This window comes from Ambystoma mexicanum, chromosome 10 (genome assembly GCF_040938575.1).
Source record: "Ambystoma mexicanum isolate Mex_15411 chromosome 10, UKY_AmexF1_1, whole genome shotgun sequence".
NCBI classification, from domain to species: domain Eukaryota; kingdom Metazoa; phylum Chordata; class Amphibia; order Caudata; family Ambystomatidae; genus Ambystoma; species Ambystoma mexicanum.
The window spans coordinates 304,633,866-304,658,051 of NC_090932.1; the positions used below are offsets into that span (position 1 = coordinate 304,633,866).

The following is a 24,186-nucleotide window of genomic DNA, read 5'->3' on the forward strand; positions in this document are numbered from 1 at the left end:
CCCAATCAGGACGAGGGGGGCAGGGCCCCGACACAAGCACCCCACTCAACCCCTCTCACAGCACCGCACGTACCTTCGGTCCCGGGGGGGGACAGCGGCTCGTCACGGTTCCTCTGAGGGGTAAGGGGGGCACATGAGGCCCCCAAGCGCCCGTCCTTGCCAGGCCCGCCGGGTCCACTGAAGCTGGAGGGGCGCCAGAAGTCACAGGAACCCGCGTCGGACTTGCTGCTCTGCCAGCCACTCGATCCAAGGGCAGTCCGGACCTCTCTGCAGCGAATCTGAGGGCTGCTTCACACACCCCCGCTGCACTCCGACGGTGTTCCCCGACCTCTGCGGGTGCCGGGAGGGCAGGTGCCACTTAAAGAGTGGTGTTTAGCGTTTGCAGGTTGGGAGCCCGGGAGTCGCGGACCTTAGAGCAGCGCACCCATCTTGGAATGACGGTGTAATTTTTGATGATAGGCAGAGCGTTAAATATAGGCGTTAAAGCATTACACTCGTTTTTACGCCTTCATTTGATGTACCGTATCATCAAAAATTACACCAAAGGTCTGCTTTTTATGCCCAGTAATTTATGTCCTTTTTTTCCTTTTGCTTTCTTACTGATAAAAATAGAACTTCCATCTTTCGCCTTCGAAATCAAAGTGGCGTTTGCATCTCTGCTTTGCTTTCCCGCTCCGTCTTGGAAAAACACTGAGGTACATGCCTACATGAGATTTTAATGGAGAAGTAAAACCAAAGGATTCCTACGGAATATACCTAACTTTTACACCTGGTAAATACCAGGTGGCTTCCATAGGAATCCATTATAAACAATGCCTCCAAAAGCGTGATTTGCAGGCAGCGTTTTATCTCTTACAAAGCGGAAAGGAAAAGTCAAGAGTAAAGGCGATTCCGCCTTGATTTACTCTCCACTATTACACTCTGCTTGGTGAGTGCTGAGAACTGCAAGCAGGAGACCCAGCGTTTCAGTACAAACCTTTCATTCCCCTGCATGCAATCTGCATTTCTTTCAAATAACACCATAATGATTTCCCAAATATGAATCGATTACTCACTTACATAAGACAACACAAATGCCCTTCTATTTTGTACAGACATCTCTAACATTCTCTGGAATATTTGCACCTCAGCCTTCCCTGACCTGGTCAATTAGTGGCTCGGCGGGTACAGCAAAAAGAGTCAATATTTCAAATACTGTGCAGTTTTATTGACTTCCTAATTATAAGCCACGAGTTATTGGAGGGACAAAAACCTGCAGGGAACCCTTTCTAAAGTGGTCGGATATCCACCGTCTTACTGCATTGCCATATTAAACACACAGGGATCCTTACTGACCCTTCTGTGCGTTACGGTACATGGTAGAGTAGAGGTATGATCAATAACTGTAATATATCCAATTTCATCCCTGAAAAAGGATGCAAATGAATTTTAAAAAACATGTTTTAATTAGTGAACTGGTTTAATAACTCAAACCTTTTTGCGATGACAATAAGAACATCACAATGTAAACAACATATAAAGTACACATTACAGAGGGATTCAATCCTATAAAATACGAATGACAATAAAATACACATGTGAAACACAAGAAAAGAAGCAGTTCGACAAGTAGTAATTAGATTTGAACGTCTAGCGAAGTATAAATCCGACAGTTTAGATATGCTGTTATCTACCATCAGATCAGACCAGAAAATATGATCTGCTTAACAGGATCGATATTCCCTAGGGAAGCTAAAGTGCTCGAGCTTGATACATGTGGTGGCCTCGCAATAAAGAACTTGGTGTTTCATTGATTCAACACAGTCAGATGTTTTACAGAGTCTGCATATTCTGTCACTCTGGCAATTGAAATCTGGTCCAAGATATTCCAATGTTGGGAACTGATTAAGTGTAAATCTTATAGAAAAGTCCCGAGCTCTGCAACAAGGGAACAAAGTCATATATCTGGACAAAAGTGTCCTTTTCCTAGTAAAATGGCTGCATTCTTCGAAAAGTTCGTAAGTGCTCAATTTATCCACTGTCTCGTGCCAGTCGTATTCGTAGAGCTTTTCTTTTTACATTTTCAGGGTTATTAATAAGGTCAAACTTACCAAGACCTATTGTAGTTAGAATCGATATCAAATTTGTATCAGATGTAGTTAGGGAGGCAATAGAGCTTTTTTTAAAAAGAGTATTCAAAACCTCAAACAAGGAATTGGGTGGGGGTACTAAGATCTTGCGAAACAAATGCATTTTGGCCCAAAAAATGTACGCGCCCATTGAAGTTAAACCAAACTCGTGGTGGATTACAGAGTTTGGTACCGCAAGTGAAAAGCTCAGACCTCGTTTCCAAACGATTCCTTGGCGGGAGTTTAAATATGGTCCTATACCAGCCAGAATGGTCTCCATGCCATAAATGAGCACGGGAAATACTTTAGCAAAGTAAAACTTCCGAAATAGAATAAGGGAAAGTCTACACAAACCTGAACGAATCCTCTTTAGCTGGGCAATCAATGGAAGGGACTTTAATCGCAAACGCTCCCGAATGGCAGATTGCAAATCATTGTAAAACATTTTCAAAACATGACAAAGCCAATGCCACAGTTTTATCACCATGCCAGTGGTAAACTGGCTGATCATTATGCAGAAACCCGCTGATGTCCTCATGCAGTAATGCTAGTTACCTGATGCATAAAGAACTGAAGGGACACCACCAAATGCATAATGAGCGACTATCTGTGAAGGCTGCCAAGACCGACTTCCTGTCCTCAATTGCCATCAATAATTTCTCAGAGTAGTTGAAGAAGGAAAGAGCATCACCGTGTTCATCAGGTTCAACCTGATCCAAAGCCAATATTTTCAGATGTTTGTAATGGGATTCATTTGAAGTTACAAAAATCGAATTTCAACCTTTGCTGATCTTATTAATAATAGAGAAGTAATAATGCCTGCACTTACCTAACACATCTACAGTGTCCATAGCAACCATGGAAACCACCAATGCCATGCCTCTTCTCATTGATGGTCAGGCTCCGACTGGCCTATAGGGAAATGGCCGAACCAAAAACGCAAAATGCTAGTGTGGGCCAGTTTTTTGGGTAAAAATGGGCCTCTTTTTTGGCCAATGTGAGCCAGTTTGATGAGTTACTTTACTATGCGGCTAGTAGTTTTGACCATTGTTGCTGATTAAATATTCTTTATATTGCACAATTTGATTCAAATTTGATCAGAAAACTCCCCCTTGGGTTCTATTCCAACAGTCTGTCACAAAAGAAGTGAATTGCCATTTGCAGGTATGGACCACTTCTTAATTGGTGCCCGAGACAATTTTATGCCCCAGTCCGACCCTGTTGGTGGTGATCACAGAAGTACATGACACTGAAATGGCGATCACACTGTTTATTACGTCTTCTCGACAAGGATGGGGTGGTGGATTGACCGCAGGGCATGTGTGCAAGGTCCTTGTGTATACGTAAAGTCTGTGAGGGTTTTCTTATCTAAAGGACTGGAGGTCCACAGTCAGTCCCAGTGCTAAGCCTGATTTTAAAGGACAGGAGGTCCGAAGTCCATCCCAACTCTAAAAAATCAAACATGGTTGTGGGCAGAGCTGAGGGGATTCAGGGCATGGATGCTCTATTCATCATCTCATCAGAAATCCCTCACTGAAACTGTGGGGTGGGTACGGCTTCCTCTGGGAGCTAACGCCTGCAGCCAGAGAGTGAATTTTCTTGGCGGATACCACTGCATGTGTGATGAGTATATTGGGAGGTGAAGGCTTCCAATTTGAGGGTTAATACCGGCCGAGGTGGTGTGTTCGTCTTTGGGGAAATTGGAGGAACAGATGGTGGAGATAAGGGACATGCACCTAAATGGCAAGCCTCTGGGGAAGTAGTGTGAGTGCTTTCCCAGGACCAGACGAAGGGGCAGTGTCAGAGTTCCTTTGCAACCAGCGCTGCAGTCCTCTCTCCCTTCTCACAGCGAGTCCTGAAGGGTACCAGCAAGGATCATCAGTGGTGTAGGTAGCACAGAGCTGATGCTCCTGTTGACTGTAGGGAATCAGCATAGATCCTGGATTCCAGGAGGAGAGATAAATGGACCTCTGGTGGAGATCCCCTCTCTTGGTCCCCTTCCTGCTCCCACTTGTGAGGCCAAAAACATCGGGGTCATCTTTGACTTCACACTTTCCTTCTCTCCTCACATCTCTGACGTCTCTAAGAAGTCACACTACCAACTGCACCTTCTCAGAGGTATTCTTCCCTTCCTCTCCTTTCCCCAGAAGCTTACTGTCTGCAGAGCTCTGGTTCTCTCTAGGGTGGACTACTGCAACAACCTCTTTCTAAATCTGCTTGCCTCTACTCTCCGCCCTCTGCAACTTAGCCAAAACAGGACTGTGAGACTTGTCCTTGGCCTCAAGCCCAGGGATCGTGTCTCTCCAGGACTAAAATCTCTGCACTGGCTCCCTCTGCATTGTTCACAAGGCCTTCTGGGGCCTGAAATATCAATACCTTCAACTCTCCCTAAATATCTTCCTTCTTGAGCTCTTCTCTCATCCGCTTCCAACTCCCTCAGGGTTAGGGTTAGTCACTTCTCCAAGCAGCGAGTTGGTGGTAGATCTCTTTCCTCTGCTTGGGCCTGCCTCTGGAACAGCCTCCCTGCTGCTCTGAAACTTGAGGAAACCATCTCTGATTCCGGAAGCAGCTCAAGACCTTCCTCTTTGCTTCTGCTTTCCCACCTCCTCTCCCCTGCTGATCTCCTGGTTGAATGTGAACTTGCAATGGTTACCTGGCTACCCTCTGATCTTGGGCCCAGGTCCCCTCTCTGCCAGTTGCACACCTGCACTGCCCCCCCTGGCAACCCTTGCACTCAGGGAATGTTCTGTATCCCTACAGCCCCTACTAGCACTTGACACCTGATGTCTGCACTTACCCTTGCACTTGCCACCAGCTGGACGCACTTTTATTTATTGTCTTATTACTTACTGTTATCCTATGTACTTGCACTGCCCCTCCCTTTCCCGCCTGCACTTCTCCCCTTACCCCCTCCCCTGTACTTACGCAATCTCAATGTCACCTGGCCTAGTAGGATCGTTGTCTGTCTTCCCTGTTTCTCCTCCCTTGCCGCGTCGCGCCTTGAAACACTTGTGTATAGGCGCATTATAAATGCCATATCATATCCATTTGGCTAAACCAACGCCTTGCAGCAAGTGGAGGCTACGTTTCCTAAACTACTGCCAAGATGAATAAGAGAAACAAGAGGTTTGGGGGAAGATGCTCTCAAAGAGAATGACAGCACACCACTGCTGATCCTTGGCATGACCAAAGGTTTTAGGGACATTAAGGCAGTAATTGGCACTTTACAAACAATGGTAGATAAGGTGGAGAGATCAGTTTCGTTCATGGAAGCACGACTGGGGACCTTGGCGAGTAGGATTCGAGGGACTGAGATGGTCCTTGCAACAGTGGGATTCTAGTTTATGGCGCTGGTCAGGTAAGTGACCAGCAATGAGGTGCAATTCAAAACATGAAAGGAGTGTAAAAAGAAGATGATCACATCTATGTCCATCATGCACAGAGATCTAGAGACCACTGAAAACATGAGATTTGCAATGAATGTTCGAGTCCTGGATGTCTCTTGTGCAGTGGCTTTGGACCAGCCGCATACTGTCTTGTAGACGTTCCTGAATTGTGGGTGGGGAGCTTTGCAAGAACAGCAAATCTTTCCATATTTTAAAAGCATACTGCTTGCTTTTTCAAAGGTCTGTTCTACAAGAATGGTGAATGGGTGGAACAGGGCTGGTGGGTCTTATGGACAAATCTATATATGTCCAGCGTGAATCTCTAATTTCTCATAGGTCAGTACACAGTAGCTTCAACCATCAAAGCCCCTCTGGACTACCATGACTACACTGTTGCCATGATAATATACCATGGTTCTTTTACTCCTTGTCCACTTCCGTGGGCTGTTGCTAGCCATGTAAAGGGTCACACAGAATTGTGTAAGTATGTTCGTACATACTTCTGTACATGTTGAGTTCATGTACATATGGAATTTATAAAGCATGAACTTAGCTGGGAAGAAATGGAGCTCTACAAAGGGGACACTGCCAGGTACTTACAAGTAAGGGTACAGGGTAGAAGAGGAGCTGTAATGGTTAGGGGGAGAAGCAGAGGAGGGGAATCTCAAGGGGAGGGGAGTTAGGGTTCAGTTGAGAGAGAGCTCAGCCATAAGCAAGATATTCTTTGAAGAGAGTTTAGATGAACTGTCCATTCAATAACTGTGATTTTGGGGGGCGCTGTTGCATGGCGAACGGATGAAAACGTGAGCTGGCAGAGCTCTGTATCAGCATCATTTTTCCTGTCCAAAATGATCCTTCTTTACCGAAGTAAATTGGTCAATTCCAGAGATGGCGATGTTGGGATAACCCCAAGGCTGGATTGTGCACAAGCCTGCGAAGGACTGACTCGTGCCTCCTGGGAACACTGCGATCGTCAGAGACGTATTATGTCGTCAGAGTCGTATTATGAATCTGTGCGCGATCTTGGGCAGAGAGGGGCCTCCGGGCATACCTGACGGGGACCTTCCCTCTCAGAGGACCATTGTGAGCCTGTGTGGTGGACTGACCAGGAGGTATAGTGGGCACTGAGGTGCTGTAGGATATGGGCCCTGGATAGAGGTGAGGAGGCTGGATGGTAGTGGCGTGGGGTGCAGAGCACCGGAGGAAAGAACCATAAGACAGGCCACTTGTGGGATGGTCTGCCCACCCTCACTGGATTGGGGCCCGGCTCCTCCTGCGCTCCATGGTCTTCCCCCATAGGAAGATTGCTCAATGCGAGTACACAGTACATACAGCATTGGAGGTGACTTGAATAACCAGCTGTATCATACAGGCCAAATCAGATCTGGCCCTCTCCATCTTCATCCACATCTTGTCTTACGAAATGGCCAAGGACAAGATCAAGAAGCAAGAAACTCAAAATAAAATGGATCAATAAACGGTGAGCCACTCCGGCCCCTCACAAGCTCCCGCACCTACATGGGAAATACAGGAAGACCAGCCTCCACTAACTAATCTCTCGCTCACGGACGTGATGGGGGCTATCTTAGAGCCTACGCCCTCCAAGGAGTGGAAGATAGACGGGCTCAGTTCAGACATCACTTTACTGAGACATGACCTACATAAAACAACCTCCAGAATGCGGTAAACCAAGAAGCGCATCTCGGACTCCGAAGATACCCTTCGGACGGTGGAACATCAAATCTCCAACATAACTCAACGGATGAAGACATTGGAAGACCGGGTGGCTCGAGGAGAGTGAGGGTCGCTCCCAAAGAAACAATATCCATATTCTGGGACTCCCTAAGAAATCGGAAGGCCCTAGTGTTGAACTTTTTCTGGAAAAATGGCTCATCGATCTCATGAAACCCAGGGGGCTCTCAAACTTCTTTTCATTGAAAGGATGCACCGGATGCCCACCGGCCCACCTACACCAGAAACCTCTCCTTGTATCATCGTTGCCAAGCTGTTGACCTACTGGGATTATGACCCATTAATACATATGGCACACACTAAGGGAATTATAACTCACAATGGTGCAAAGATTGCCTTCTTCCCGGGTTATATCAGAGGAGTCCAGAAGGCACGACGATCATTTCACTTGGTAAAGCAAAAAACTGCAATTGTTGGCTCTAAAATATGCCCTCTTTTTTCTGGCTTAACTCAATATTTACATAAATGTAAAAACACACTTTTTCAATGACCCTCAAGATGCATGGACCTAGGTGGAGTTACACGCCAGAGGGGAAGGTGGTCCTCAGAAACGGGGTGACCAGACTCTGCTCAGTCGAGAACATCCACCTCCTCTATCCGCAGGATGTCACTCCAAGTCTACGGGAAGAAGAACCCCAAGCATCTTAGAATGAGGGGGCTTATTGTCATTGCATTAATGGAACTAAAAATAAGAGACAGGACACTACATTCGCAACTTTTAGGGTTGCTATGGAGCCACTTGAATTCAACAGTTATACTGCTCATCCCCCCACTCTTCTTTATAGTTTTAAGTTTATGGTTCATTATTGTTTGCTAAATCGCAGAGTGTGACTGGCTACATTTTTGTGCGATAGCTACTTCAAGTTGGGGTGAAGAATGGGGAGTAAGGAGCTTGTGAATTTTGTTGGTTATGGGTTTAGATTGGCATACTAAACCTACATATCTTACATGTTGTCAATCAATCCTGCCCGCCCGGGTCATTTGCATACAAGAATACTCCACACACTGACCACTTAATATCTTAGATGGAGGAGGATAACAAAGAAAGAAATCTGTTGTTCTTATCCTGGAATGTAAACGGGTTATGTAACCGCATTAAAAGTGGGGCGGTACATCAACAGATACGCACCAGATATAACCCTTCTTAAAGAAACACACCTAGCAGGTACAGACTATACTTTTTTTTATGAGAACAATTTCCAAGTTCTCCATACATGCCGGCTTCTCAAGTGGGTCTAGGGGAGTGTTGATCTTGATACACAAACGCCTACCACTAGAACATCTCTTAGTTGCGCAAGACCCTCGAGGCAGATACGTCCTATTAGTGGGGGAGCTCTGGGGAGCCACAAAAGGTACTCTTGCAGTGTACACCCTCTCCCCGCCACCGCTGTATATAGAACTCCTAGAAAATATTCAAACCTTACTACTTAGATACCAAGCACACTTATGGTTCCTTGGGGGAGATTTCAATGACGTTATGGATCCAGTCAAAGACCGCACACACCTCTGAGGCAGTAATCCAAACATACACACTAAACTTTCTTCTTTCACCTCGGCACTAGATCTAAAGGATGCCTGGAGGGCATTACACCTACAAGACAGAAGTGTATCATTCCAATCAGGGGCCCATGCTTCCTGTTTAGAATAGACTATTGCTTTATCTCCAAGTACAAAACTCACAGACTGGTATCGGCTAGGTTCCTAGCAAGGGGAATATCAGACCACTCACTGCTCCTTTTGGAAATCAAAAGTAATAGAACCAGATGCAGGGCACAATGGCGCCTAAATAAGGATTACCTTGGCTTCCCAAACATTATGGCAGTCATAATTAGTAAAATGGAGGAATACTTCACTCTTAACATAACATCCGCCGACAGCCCAGCCTCACTCTGGGAATAGTATAAGGCTATAATTAGAGGGGAGGCTATATCACTAATTTCAGCGAGATCTAAGACTCAATTGCAACTTATAGAAGAAGCTGGATGGAAAGCTGATACGCTCAAGGAAGACTTTCTCAGCACAGGCTCCGTTGAAACACACAGGCTGATCCTCATGACAGAGAAACACTTTGCAATATCTATATAGATAATGCAAAACAGGCCCACTGGGACAAACATAGCAGGATTTAAGATATAGGAGATTAGGCAGGGAAATTCCTACTGTGGTTGGAAAAAGAGAGATGAAGAAAATAAATATGTAAGGGAACTGGAGGATGTGAGGGTGGAGTGATCTCTTAGGATGAAGAAAAAGCAGAGGCAGTCACAGATTATTACGAAATGCTATACCGGGTCCCTGCGGACTTGATGCACTCGAGAACCCAGATCAATTAGGCAATATCACACTCCCTGAACTTTCACTCCAACAGAGGCTGGAATTGGAGGTAGATATCAAGGAAGAAGAAAAATAGAAGCAATCTTGTATATTTACTTGGGGAAAACTCTGGGCACGAATGGGTTTTCGGTGGAATTATGGAAGAGACTGGGCAATCGGAGCACACAACCCCTGCTTAATCTTTTCCCTGGAAGTAGGGAAGCCGGTATGTTACTCCCAGATCTATGACAAACCACCATAGTGGTTATTCCTAAAAAGGGCAAACCCCCACAACTTTATGCTTCTCCTACAGACCCATTTCCCTCTTAAATGGGGAAACTAAGATTACCACCAAGATACTGGCCAATCGCTTACTAAAGGCCATCCCTTTGCTTGTACACCTCAATCCACCTGCATGAATATTAGACAACTTCATCTAGCAATTGAGCAAGCTCTGACTATTTAAAGCTATTGATTTTGAGAAAGTGTTTGACTCAGTACTGTGGGGATGCTTCTGGGAAATCCTAACGTGAATGGGTGTTGGTGATCATGTCCTCCGATGGATTAAGTTGGTTTATGCAGCAGAAGTTGCAGAGGTTAGATTTAACGGAATGACCTCCAGATCATTCCCCTTGAAACGGGGACCCAGGCAGGGTTGCCCACTCTCTCACTTTCTGTTCTCCTTGGCCATCGAACCCCTGGCAATACAACTGAGAACAGACCTGACTTGGAACCACATCCAGTTGTCAACGAGACCTGAAGATACAATTTCACTATACGTGAATGAACAAGATATATTTATGGGACACTCAATACATTCATTCATGCACGGTTGTGACAAAGAGACTTCAAGAGTATGGGGTGTTTAGTGGACTCAGGGTGAATTGGCACAAATCCACATTTAATTCTATACAAGGAGGTGATCTGACAATTCCTCCTGACTGTGCCTACCTCATTACACATGACGGGTTCAAATATTTGGGCATGCAAATAGGCACAGATCATTCACAATTTCTTACACAAAACGTACACCCCGTCCCGGAACGCTTCATTCAGGACGTTAGGCACCGGAAATCTCTTCCGATAATACTCCTAGGGAGGATCGTTCTATTCAAAATGCTGATGTTCCCTCGGTATACATATATTCTCCAAAACACACTACACTCAGTCCCTAGCGTGGATACAGCTGTTAGGGCGCTCCTTTGGGGAGGACACAACCCTGTATCACCCTGATTACACTGCAATGCTCTGTGTGGGAAGGTGGCTTTGGATTACCCAACAGCCGACACTATTACTGGGCGAGCCAACTTGTGACGGTTAATGATTGGTTGCACAGTGACCTCCAACTGTGCATGGATGAAGGGGGCTGCAAATATCTAAATCCTGTATGGGCGGGGGGAGAATATGCTCTCCCCAACATATCATGCCACACTGATCTGGAAGGAAGTGACAAAATATATCAGATGGAAAGATAGGATTACATTGGCGCAATGGTACAATGCGACACTAACCAAAATAAGAAAAATAGGCACATTCAAAGTCTGGGTCTCCTGTAATATCCTTACCCTAAAGGACATGGTAAAAGATAGGAGCCTTCTTTCATTTCATGACCTTCAACATACATATGTCCTACCTATTTCTGAAGTATACCACTACGTTCAACTCACCAATGCCCTTCATGCATATGTCAAGAATTTCCAGGCAGTCCCACCTTGCTCACCCCTCGAGGTGAATGTGCTACCTGGGAGAATAAGTTCAAAGGTCAGTTCCACATTATACCAGACCATAGCATCCTTTGCATCTCAAGAGATATCCAACCTTAAAACTAAATGAGAAAAACGATGCAGGCCCCTTGCACTCGAAGGAGTGGGTTGAGGCGTTGATGTTTTCACGTGATGTGCCGATTTTCTCTAGACTTCGCTTGTCCCAATTAAAAATTCGACACAGAATGTTTTGCCCGCGCACAATGCTCTTTAGATGTGGCTGGGCAACTCTTCCACAATGTTTATGATATAAAGGCAAATAAGGCTCCTTTTTCATATAGTTTGGGTGTTCCCTCAGATTTGCTGCTTATTGGAATCAACTCTTGATACACTGTCAACAGTGGATGGGGTGAAGATGTACCGAAGGATCCGAGCCTGCTACTCTAGTAGGAAGTATGGGCGGGAAACCTCTTTTAAGCGATTTAAAAAGATATTCCTGACCTCTGCGATAATACTCATAACGCGTAACATTGCTACAATGTGGGGAGTAGCTGAAACTCCTAGCTACAAGAAGCGGGCTTCAGATGCGGACATCTGTCTGGAACTTGAAGAACACATGTATAACTCCCGAGTTTGCCCCAGGAAATTCCAGAAAATTTGGAACAAATGGAAGTCGACCAGCTAGAGACTTACCTTTGCACTTACGATTCAGGTTAAAAATGGGAAAAGGGTTAGCAATGTTTGTAAATGTCTTACATTACTTGTTTATCCGTCTGTTGATACATTATGCTGAATGTTGATACATGTATAAAACTAATAAAAAGTGTTTTAAAAAAATAAGTGTGATGTTATAAGTCCACATTTGCGGCCCAGTTGCAGCATCTCAATAATTCTTGTTTTGTCCTCCTTGTGCCATAACTTTTCCGTGCCAAGATCTGACCCCGGAGTTCAACAGGTATTGCAGCGGTTGTATGTTCTTTCAACCTCAGACATTTTTATGACTGCCTTTCAAACGAGTACAAAATTACGAAAAAGGTCATCGTGGGCAGGGTTCATTGTAGGGTCCTACATTGTGGCCCTATTGCAGTGTACCTATATTGTTTTCATTTTCTCCTGTCTGATTCATGGCGTCCCCCTGGTCAGCTTTGACCAGAGATATCGCCTCGAACATGCATTGACACATCCATCCCAAGGAGAATAAGCTCCTGAGGGACGAATCACACCAGGCACAGAGTTGCATACCTTCACCAGGTGAGTATCCCAGCCTGGCGCTCTAAGGATTATCTCTGGTTGGTGGCAGCGTTTTTTAAAAACTCATTTGATTGACAACAGCGTAGTTGTTCTCTACTTGAGTACCTACTGGCCTCCTTCCCTCCTACAATCTAAGGCAGAGTGCTGCAGTCAGAAATGTTTCCTATAAGGAAGGGGTAGGCAACCAGTTGCCCTCCAGATGCTTTGTACCACAACTCCCATCAACCCCAGTCACTATGGTCAATGGACAGGGGTCATGGGAGTCGTATGCCAAAACATCTGTAGAGCAACAGGTTGCCTACCCCTGCAATTAGGGATGTGTGGCATACAGTGGTTATCATACACGGTCATGGCATGACTTCTCTACATGGAGTTTCCAAAAGGCATGGTGAGCCGAGAGGGAAACAGAAGAAGCAGGTGTGCAAGAAACCACGTTCTAGCTGAAAACTGTGCTCAGCCTCATAACCAGCTCTCATGAAACCAATAAACCACAATTTGCCACATTCCTGGTTCCTGAGCCAGCCCAGCCTTTCAGTCAGACAGTACTCTCAAATGTGCTTGGGGGTGCCAGAACCACTGTAATTGGACATGAACAATTAAAACTTCCAGTGACCCTCTGAAGAGCAGTGACCCTGGAGTTCACCTCTAAAGACTTAGGTATTCGTTATTTTACTCTACCTTTCCCCGTAGATAACTAGTCTAAATTCATCAAACCTGTATAACATGTTTAAAACCTTCTCCTCCCTGCATATTCTTTATATTTATTGTGATGAAGTGTTGTCCTTTATCTTCAATAGCCTAACACACTTCCGGAAGAGCTATGCCAGACAGCTCGGCCACCGCTACCAATAAGTGAGCAAAGGACAGCTGAAGAAGCCCTATTGGAATAGATTCCAAACAGTAGCCATGCTCTACCTTTTACCTCAGAGAAACATCTTAACAATCGGTAACATTTCATGTCTAAGTGCTCTCACCCCGAGACAGTCAACTTCACTTTGACCTTGTAGTCCACCAGAATGCCCAGGACAGTGCGGTCGGTCCCCTCTTTGATGCTGGAAAAAAGAATAACAGTAATGATACAAGAAATTTAAAAAAAAGGTTAAAGTGCTGTCATTAAAACGCCCTCTTTAGAGGACTGATACAGAGTACTACCATAAAACACAGTCTTCAAGATGGAGATCTCTGGATGTTTTGCACTTCGGCTTCCATGATCCCTACCCATTGACCATGCTGGCTAGGGCGGATGGGAGTTGTAGTACAAAATATCTAAGAGCCAAAGGTTGCAGAGGCCTGCAATAATAATATCATGGCCCCTATGAGCTGGATGCCACCCCTTTAACATAGGTGCCAATCTGAATAAGACTGAAAATAAATATCAGTTAAAGAAGGATACACTTCTTCAAATATATACCCAGCAGGGGAAATGAGGGACCACAATGGGACACATTTAGGTATTTTACTCGCCCTCTCACTCATACCAGGATGAGCATTGAGGAGATTCAGTTGGCAGACAACGCAATGCTACAAAAGTCCATCCATTCATTCAGTAATGCCACAGTGATGGTACCAGCCACTGTGTGCCAAAATCAGGGAACTGCCACAGCAAACGCAGTGGAAGGCCAATGCACAAGGCATGCCCATGGCATTATGGGTCACCAGAGCAAACCCTAACGTGGCTCATCAAGAGCATTGCCACGTGAATGGGTTTAAATTACTTTCAGCACCAAAACCACAGTTGCGATTGTGGTGATTTGTCTCCTCTGAGCAGATCAATGCAATGTGCCGCTGGGCACTGATTCCAGCAGCTTCCCATGACCCAGGCCCTCTGCAGCCCCATCTCATTTCTTGCAGCAGCACCTTAGCTTAAAGGAAGCTGGCAAGCCTCCTCTCCCTCTACGTACCTCCGCTCACAGCATGCTGATATACTAGGCACCCTTACCCCACAACCTGAGGTCAGATCTCAGTAATGGGTTGCCGGTAGTTTCTACTCCCCTATCCCAGAGTCTACGCTCACAGAGTTGTTGGTAGTACCTTCCTCAGAATATCTGCGTACAGTTCACTAGCAATACCTCCTCAGGTGGTTCTCTCCCAGATTTGCAGCTTACAGGGCATTGGCGGTACTGGTCACGCCCCTCCCCCACCCCCAAGGATCTCATCTCAAACGGGCAGTAAGGTCCCCCGCAAGGATCTCGGTTCACTGGCACTGTAGTATCACTGCTTCAGGATCTGAGCCCACACAGCACCAGCAGTCTCTCCTGCCCGTATCCCTGGGATCTGAGCTCACAGGACACCAGCAGTGTCTCCTGCCCGTATCCCCGGGATCTGAGCTCACAGGACAACAGCAGTGTCTCCTGCCCGTATCCCCGGGATCTGAGCTCACAGGACAACAGCAGTGTCTCTTGCCCGTATCCCCGGGATCTGAGCGCACAGGACAACAGCAGTGTCTCCTGCCCGTATCCCCGGGATCTGAGCTCACAGGGCACCAGCAGTATCTCCTGCCCGTATCCCCAGGATCTGAGCTCACAGGACAACAGCAGTATCTCCTGCCCGTATCCCCAGGATCTGAGCTCACAGGACAACAGCAGTATCTCCTGCTAGCATCCCCAGGATCTGAGCCTAGAGGGCACCAACGGTGTCTCCTGCCTGCATCCCCAGGATCTGACCCCAGAGGGCACCAGCAGTGTCTCCTGCCCGCATCCCCAGGATCTGAGCCCACAGGGCCCTGATGGTATCTCTTCTGAACCCAGAAACTCAGCTCAGGAGCACAGGGCCATCTTAAGCACTTTTGGGGCCCTGGGCACGGACATCTTTGGGGCCTCCCTCCACCAAACCAAAGGATCAAGAATACTGGTCGCGCCCCACACCCGTCGCGCTCACAACCTATAGGTTGATATCCTGTCTCGCAGCATAATAAGCCCGTTTACTCCCTTTAAGTCCCCTTGCCCTCTTCATTCTTGCTCTAATCAGAATGATAAACAAGTAGCATTTGAAGACCAACATTATCAGTCTTTTGACATTTTAAAATTTTTAAATGAGATACCCAGGATCAAACATTGGTTAAGGCGTGAAGGGGTGAAGCTGGTATTTGTACCAAATCTGCAATTTCTGCATTTGAATACTTTTTTTTCCAGTTCTTACCATGAACTAAAACAATATCATTTTATTTAAAAACATTGTCTTGGAAAGTACACAAATCACATTACCAAACATGACCATTTTGAAACAAACTATTATACAAGGATGTTATGCAAAATGGGAATCGTTCTAGCATCATTCTCTCCATCATCAAGGGAAGCATATAAGAACCATCATACCAATCGATGTGATATAACGCATTTAATCTGAGTTTGTCTTTTGTATTTTAAAGCTTTAAATACTTCCAAAACAATGGCTTGTGACATTTTCATTTATAAACATGCATAAAAACTTTGACTTTTACCAAAAAGCAAAATGTTTTTTGTGTCAAACAAGCAGACCTTAAATATGCTTGCTTGAGACCTGCAACATATGGTCTGCTCTTTTTTGTCTATCAACCCTTCCACCCAAATGGCTTACATAAGAAGAAAGATCAAGTAATGGGCTAAAACCAGCAGCATGCAAGAAGGCAAACCTCACAGAAGACAGCACAGTAATGTAAGATATAGTAGATGATTTGACCAGGATCACTGTATCGTCTGCTGGCAAATCCAGGATACAAACATGAACGCTGTCGTTCCATAGTCTTGAATTTTGATACTTATTCACCTCTTTGACTAACAGTTCATGCCATTGTTGGAGGCGATTGCCTAGGTTTTACAACACCCCATCTGAACAAACCAATTTCTAGACCTTCACCATACGGATGATATGTTAGTTTTTAGAGCAACCCCAACCTGTACAGGAACATTGCTGTTAATAGCAGATGTTGCTCGGCAAAACCAAGTACATATGCAGGCAGGTTTATTAACTTCAGACATAGGAAAGGCTCTGCCAGCCTTGTGGGTATGTGATATTCAAATTTTTCATAAGAACAAATATCACACTCTGAGCTAACTTCTGGGCCATTGTGGCACTCATTTTATCAGTATGCATTTCACCTTTGCCTATTGCATATGATCAACATAATTCCCACAGGAAGGAAAGAATGCTACAGAGTTATACCATAAAGAACACACAAACTATGTATACCACAGTGAATACAGAAAGCAATACATGATGAATTGATCAAGGCAAAATGCACTTGCCAAAACAGAAAAGCAATGGGTTTAGAGCCTCAGCAGCACCCCATAAACTATCCTGACGTGTGCTATGTAGGACTGGTGAACAATGGAATCTTACTTCTTCAGAACAGCTAGCCTTGTGGTGCCCCCTCCAAGGTGGGGGCCCTGGGCAAGTGCCCTTTTTGCCCTCCCATAAAAACGTCTCTGCAGGGGCCCACAGTTGACTAGCAGTACCTCCTCAGGTTCTCTCCCACATTTGCAGTTTACAGGGCATTGGTGGGACCGGTCCTGCCCCACCACCCCCCAGGATCCCATCTCACATGGGCAGTAAGTTCCCCCGCAAGGATCTCAGTTCACTGGCACTGTAGTATCACTGCTTCAGAATCTGAGCACACACAGTACCAGCAGTGTCTCCTGCCCGTATCCCCAGGATCTGAGCCCACAGGGCACAAGCAATATCTCCTGCCTGCATCCCCAGGATCTGAGCTTAGAGTACACCAGCAGTATCTCCTGCCCACATCCCCAAGATCTGAGCCCACAGGGCACCAGCAGAATCTCCTGCCCATATCCCCAGGATCTGAGCTCACAGAGCACCAGCAGTATCTCCTGCCCGCATAACCCAGGATCTGAGCCCACAGGGCACCATCAGTACCTCCTGCCTGCATCCCCAGGATCTGAGCCCACAGAGCACCAGCAGTATCTCCTGCCTGCATCTCCAGGATCTGAGCAGACAGGGCACCAGCAGCATCTCCTGGCCACATCCCCAAGATCTGAGCAGACAGAGCACCAGCAGTTTCTCCTGCCCACATACCCGGATATGTGCCCAGAGGGCACCAGCAGTATCTCCTGCCCGCATCCCCAGGATCTGCGCCCAGAGGGCACCAGTGGTGTCTCCTGCCCACATCCCCAGGATCTGTGCCCAGAGGGCACCAGCAATATCTCCTGCCTGCATCCCCAGGATCTGAGCTCAGAGGACACCAGGAGTATCTCCTGCTCACATCCCCAAGATCTGAGCCCACAGGGCACCAGCAGAATCTCCTACCCATATCCCCAGGATCTGAGCTCACAGAGCACCAGCAGTATATCCTGCCTGCAGCCACAGGCTCTGAGCCCGCAGAGCACCAGCAGTATCTCCTGCCCGCATAACCCAGGATCTGAGCCCACAGGGCACCAGCAGTACCTCCTGCCTGCATCCCCAGGATCTGAGCCCACAGAGCACCAGCAGTATCTCCTGCCCACATCCCCAAGATCTGAGCAGACAGGACACCAGCAGTATCTCCTGCCCATATCCCCAGTATCTGAGCTCACAGAGCACCAGCAGCATCTCCTGCCTGCATCCCCAGGCTCTGAGCCCGCAGAGCACCAGCAGTATCTTCTGCCTGCATCCCCAGGATCTGAGCCCACAGAGCACTAGCAGTATCTCCTGCCCGCATCCCCAGGATCTGAGCCCAGAGGGCACCAGCGGTGTCTCCTGCCTGCATCCCCAGGATCTGAGCCCAGAGGGCACCAGCAGAATCTCCTGCCCATATCCCCAGGATCTGAGCTCACAGAGCACCAGCAGTATCTCCTGCCTGCCGCCCCAGGCTCTGAGCCTGCAGAGCACCATCAGTATCTCCTGCTCGCATAACCCAGGATCTGAGCCCACAGGGCACCAGCAGTACCTCCTGCCTGCATCCCCAGGATCTGAGCCCACAGAGCACCATCAGTATATCCTGCCCGCATCTCCAGGATCTGAGCTCAGAGGACACCAGCAGTATCTCCTGCCCACATCCCCAGGATCTGAGCAGACAGGGCACCAGCAGTATCTCCTGCCCATATCCCCAGGATCTGAGCTCACAGAGCACCAGCAGTATCTCCTGCCTGCATCCCCAGGCTTTGAGCCCGCAGAGCACCAGCAGTATCTCCTGCCTGCATCCCCAGGATCTGAGCCCACAGGGAACCAGCAGTATCTCCTGCTCACATCCCCAGGATCTGAGCCCACAGGGCACCTGCAGTATCTCCTGCCTGCATCCCCAGGATCTGAGTCCACAGAGCACCAGCAGTATCTCCTGCCCACACCCCCAGTATCTGAGCCCACAGAGCACTAGCAGTATCTCCTGCCCGCATCCCCAGGATCTGAGCCCAGAGGGCACCAGCGGTGTCTCCTGTCCGCATCCCCAGAATCTGAGCCCAGAGGGCACCAGCAATGTCTCCTGCCTGCATCCCCAGGATCTGAGCTCAGAGGACGCCAGCAGTATCTCCTGCTCACATCCCCAAGATCTGAGCCCACAGGGCACCAGCAAAAACTCCTGCCAATATCCCCAGGAACTGAGCTCACAGAGCACCAGCAGTATTTCCTTCCCTCAGCCCCAGGCTCTGAGCCCGCAGAGCACCAGCAGTATCTCCTGCCCGCATAAACAAGGATCTGAGCCCACAGGGCACCAGCAGTATCTCCTGCCCACATCCCCAGGATCTGAGCCCACAGGGCACCTGCAGTATCTCCTGCCCGCATCCCCAGGATCTGAGCCCACAGAGCACCAGCAGTATCTCCTGCCCAGATACCCAGGATCTGAGCCCAGAGGGCACCAGCAGTGTCGCCTGCCCGCATCCCCAGTATCTGAGCCCACAGAGCACTAGCAGTATCTCCTACCCGCATCCCCAGGATCTGAGCCCAGAGGGCACCAGCGGTGTCTCCTGCCCGCATCCCCAGGATCTGAGCCCAGAGGGCACCAGCAGTATCTCCTCTCCACATCCCCAGGATCTGAACCCACAGGGCCCTGATGGTATCTTCTCTGAACCCAGCAACTTAGCTCAGGTGCCACCAGTGGCACTGGTAGCACCTCTTGCATATGTGTTCTGAGTGTCAGTTTACATGGGACTGGCAGTGCCTTCCCCGTGACCCAACAAAGCATCATCTCACATTACCGGGCACCAATGTTACCACCTCACCACTACCCTAGGGTCTCAGATTTCAAGTCACCGGGCAGCAGCTCCAGTAAACTAAGACTATCAACTCACAGGGTGCTGGAGGCCAGGTTGGTGTCTTCGTGCTTTAGTTTTCCATCCAGGGCAATCTCCCGCTTCTCACGGTTGTAGGCCAAGAGGGGTAGGAGGGTAAAGGTTTTGGTCAAGGTTGCATTTGGCTGCACTCGTTCCCTGAAAGTATAGAGTCAAGAGAAAATTATAAGTGTATCAGAAATGCATTGATTAATATTATTTTTTTAAATACATTGGAGTGGTGTAGTGACCAATTTTGTGAATGACATAGATCACATTAAATATGGTCTTTGACTCTACCATTAGCCAATGCACCTTTTTAGGCAATGGGTTGTCTGCATGAATTTGGGTGTGCTCTTTTTGTCTCTGAGCCACTGAGTCTTTCGTTTCCCCAATTCAGGAAATACGACTTTTGGGCAGTCTTGAAGTCATGTAAAATACTGCCATCAGGGTTTGCTTCTGTGACTGCTTTGGCTATAGTGTCGCTTTCCTTATCTTTTTTGGGTGCCATGTTTTGGGTCACTTGGCCCCCAAAGTTTAGTTCTGAGTCAAACACAACCAGACTTGCCCAATTATGTGGGGGGCAGCATTTGCGGAGTGGAGGAATTCCATGTTGTCACCCCACTGAAAATTAGCTGTTTTGCATGATGCATCCATCCATTTTTGCTAATTTGATGTTGGGAGTTATGCCCACAAATTGATTTCAGGGCCTCATACGACCCAATAAAAGTGTGCCTTTCTCTGAAGTGTTTGTCTCTCTGGTTGTCCCTTCCTTTCCTTTTTGTTGTACTATGGGACGTCTGCTGGTCAGTTTGATGGGGTGTCTGCAGGTCGGGCTGTGTAGATGCCTTTAAAGACAAGCCATGTAACTGGTGTTGGAATTCCACTTATAATCGTATCCTAATTAGCTAGAATAACCATCCCATTAGAAGCCGCAAAACTATCTACCATCTAAATAAAATATCCTTAAAGCTTCAGTACCTCTCCTCCAAGAAACATATCTTGATGGAATTGAGTTTATGAGGCTACAATGGTCGTGGATATCTGAAGTGGCTGTGTCTCCCATTTAATCTGGAAGGGCAGGGGCTGCAATTCCAATTAGTCATGGGACTAAAGTGATGGTCACTCATTATGATTCTTACAGGGAAGGGGGGTGGATTCTGGTGGTTGTGGACATCCATGGTAACCCTTTCACCATTGCCACTGAAAGTGGCCTGACTTTATCAGCAATCCTGGGATTTGGGATTCGCTCTGCAATCAACCAATAGACCTGTTTCTTGCCCAACAATCTAGGGTAGCCTTGCAGCAAGATAAAATGCAGGGATCATTTGTTAGGGTGGTGAAGGACCTTGGCCTTGGTGATACATGGCGCTTGATGCACCCTGATGAGAAAGAATACACATTTTTCTCTCACCCACATAGAACACAAGCTTGCATTGACAACATGTTTGTGCCCAAAGGTGTGCAGCATGATATGATCGGTTATTTATAACGTGCTTAATACCCAGAGGTTTCTAAGCGCAGACCCGGGGGTCAAACCTGTGGTGCTCCGTGACGTCTTGCTTCCAAGGCGAGCATGTTGCCCCCGAGCTATCCTCCATGATACTACCTACAAAGGGGTATGAGGGATTAGAGTTTGAGATCACACCCTGGTCTCGGCGTCACTTGATGTGGGGAAGAAGCATAAGGATTACTGTAGATGGAGGGTTAGTAATGGACCTCTTAGGGGAGGGTGAATTTAACACGTGCACACAGACAAGGGAGAATTTTAACTTTTAAAAAAAGATGCATATACCAATTATGTTGTTAGGTGGGATCTTTATAAGAACTTCCCAGCAAAATTAACTATTCTACTTTGTGGTCACAAGAAAAGAAGAGGCTCAAGGAGCCGGAGGGATTGACAAAAAGGAAGATACTAGCATGGGGGTAGCAAAGTATTAAAAAAAAATACACAGCAAAGGAATAGAATTCAGCCCACAAAGTGGGAGGATAGTACCATTATTAGGCCTGATGAAGAACTAGCAGAGGCATTTGACAGAACTATAAGCGTCTATACACACCTGAAACTTCCACTGCTCGTTTAGAGATTGATACATTCCTTAAGTATGTGCCTAGACTGCCTTTAGAGAAGGACACACGGGCCTCCCTCGAAGCTCCTGGAGCATTAGACGAAGACAAATATGGCCTATTGTGTGGTTCTAGATCCCAAACTGGTATGCCTTTTAAATCAACTATTATAAGACAAACTGGATGGTAGCTCTTTTTAAGGTACACCACAATCACTGTCCTACCTCATCCCAGGCCAGACTCTTTACCGACACAAAACTATCGACATATTAGTCTAATGAGCGTAAGGTCATATGGAAAAAGTGTGGCTAAAAGATTGAAACAGGTTCTCCCAGCCATAATCAAAACAGATCAGACTGCTGATGCAAGTAAGGAAGAGTTTCAGTAGACAACACTAGGCTCATTTGCTCAGTTATGGCTAAGGAGGATCAGACTGTTATAAAATGGACAGTCATGGAACTGGACACAGAAAAGTCACTGACACGAGGCAGTAGGGGTTCCTTTAGGCTTTAGGTTGGTACAGTGTTGGACTGAATTTCAGGGAACTTGAAGATCTTCTGTATGGTGCTCCTTAGAGAGCAGTCTTTGCAAATGGCATTCTTCTGGGTATTTTCCCATCATAAAGAGTACAAGACAAGGTTGCTCCTGGTCCCCACATCTATTCCGTATCTTCCTTCAATCGCTGTTCGATAAGATGAGGAATAACAGTGAAGTCACAGGCATCACGTTGGAGAATGAAGATATAAAGGTATCGGCATATGCCGATGATGCATTGGCACACCTCAGCAACCATAGAGCGGGCATTCCCCATTGCCTGAAGATTACCAAGGCCTTCCACCGAGAGTCAGGGGATACGCTTAATGCTGTAAGAAACAAATTATGCCCCTATTGAGGTGGCCCACTAAGGGAGATTTCTCTGAGACTTGGGTGGTTACACGTTCCAACTAAATATTGGTGTTCTTATGGCACCTTTTAACACACAAAAAGGATGGAAGTTTTTTAATTCAATGGATTACTTTCTCAGGCGGCCTAGAGCTCACTACGTCTCCCTCACAGAAAACATCTAACTATCCATACAAGTGATTAGTCTCTCCCTAGGTAGACCTGGTGTGCCGCTTATAAAAGGGGATAGAGAAGAGACTAGCCCTAGTCTAACTATCCAATTTACTATGACATTTTTTGTCACTTTAGTGCACTATGCTTCGTACCCCAGGTTAAAATGAAAAGGCCTTCACCATAATGTCAAGGCTGAAGAACACTGGGGGAGTGCTTTCCACTTTTTTGCTCCCTCTTATGTGTTTGATGAAACACAGATATCTCTGGGATATGACGAAAGAATATCACTTCATATTCTGGCATCCGCAAGTTATGCAAATGTCCCAAGAGATCAGGGCGTGGGCCCTGGACTCGATTGGTCGACCGGTTTCAGCGGTTTAGGTATTTGTTATCTTATAGCGCCATCAATCCGATTGACCATAACATTATTTCAACCCAACTATCATTTAAGATGAATTTGCTAGTGAAATGCTGGTTCCCCCCTGGCCATGTCATGCTGTGTGAGGTTGAAGGCAGAAAACATGATGGTCTCGTCGCACTCTGTGTAACCTGAATATACTTCCTGGGCCCAACCCCAACTCAATTCCAAAATTAGCACATTTCTCCGGTGGACGAAGGAAGAGTCTGTGAATAGATCTGAGCGAATTGAAGCTGGGCGGGAATTCTAGAGGGGTTAGGCTTCTGAAACTGGTACCCCAAGGGGGTATAAAGTATCTTAGCTAACTGTTCCCCAATGATAGGTTCAGGGGGTCTAGCTAGCAAACTAGTTGGGGAAAATGATTTGCGTGTGGACAGTTCTTTCCCTACATTCAACTGAGGAAGCCGGCTGTCTCTGCTGGCTCAGGAGTGGAAAGTACTTTTTGGCAACGCCAGGTCCTTTGGACTGCACTTATGCACCTGGTATGTAGGTGTCAGAGTTATACAAAACCATCAGACATGCTAGGGTTTTCCCTGCCCACTACAGACTCAAAGGGCTTGGGAAAGTGAAGTGGGCTTTGGCAGAGATGAAGAGGGATGGGGTGCTGTCTGGGACAAACTGGAGTCCACCTCTGCATCTGCATCCATCACCCAGAATCTGCACCTTCTCTATTGCAGAACCCTCTTCACCCCCTCAAGGGTGCATAACAACGGGAATGGAGAAACATCTGGATAGGGGTCATTCTAATCTCATGGTAGGGTATTTCACAAGCCCCTTGGTCCACAATCTGGAAAATCACAGGGGTACAAATAGAACACACTCATGTCAGTGTCTTGCTGTGTGGTTTGTGTATTGATCCTTCTGGGAAGAGCAGCATGGCCAAATGATTTACCGCCCTGGCAGCTTTTAGGTGCTTGACCAAGAAGTGGAAGAGCTATCAGAAGTGTCATAGCAATGCTG

At 46.9% G+C, this 24,186-nt stretch overlaps 1 protein-coding gene across 1 annotated transcript in view; it reads right to left on the reverse strand.

The window, feature by feature from the left end:
• SAG (S-antigen visual arrestin) overlaps positions 1–24,186 on the reverse strand; it is a 159,796-nt gene that overhangs the window by 44,463 nt on the left and 91,147 nt on the right. The window contains exons 11-12 of the mRNA XM_069617884.1: positions 19,707–19,844; positions 13,485–13,562 (exon numbers count right to left, since the gene is read on the reverse strand). Of these exons, the coding sequence (XP_069473985.1) occupies positions 13,485–13,562; positions 19,707–19,844 (216 nt within the window). The remainder of the gene's footprint in view (positions 1–13,484; positions 13,563–19,706; positions 19,845–24,186) is intronic.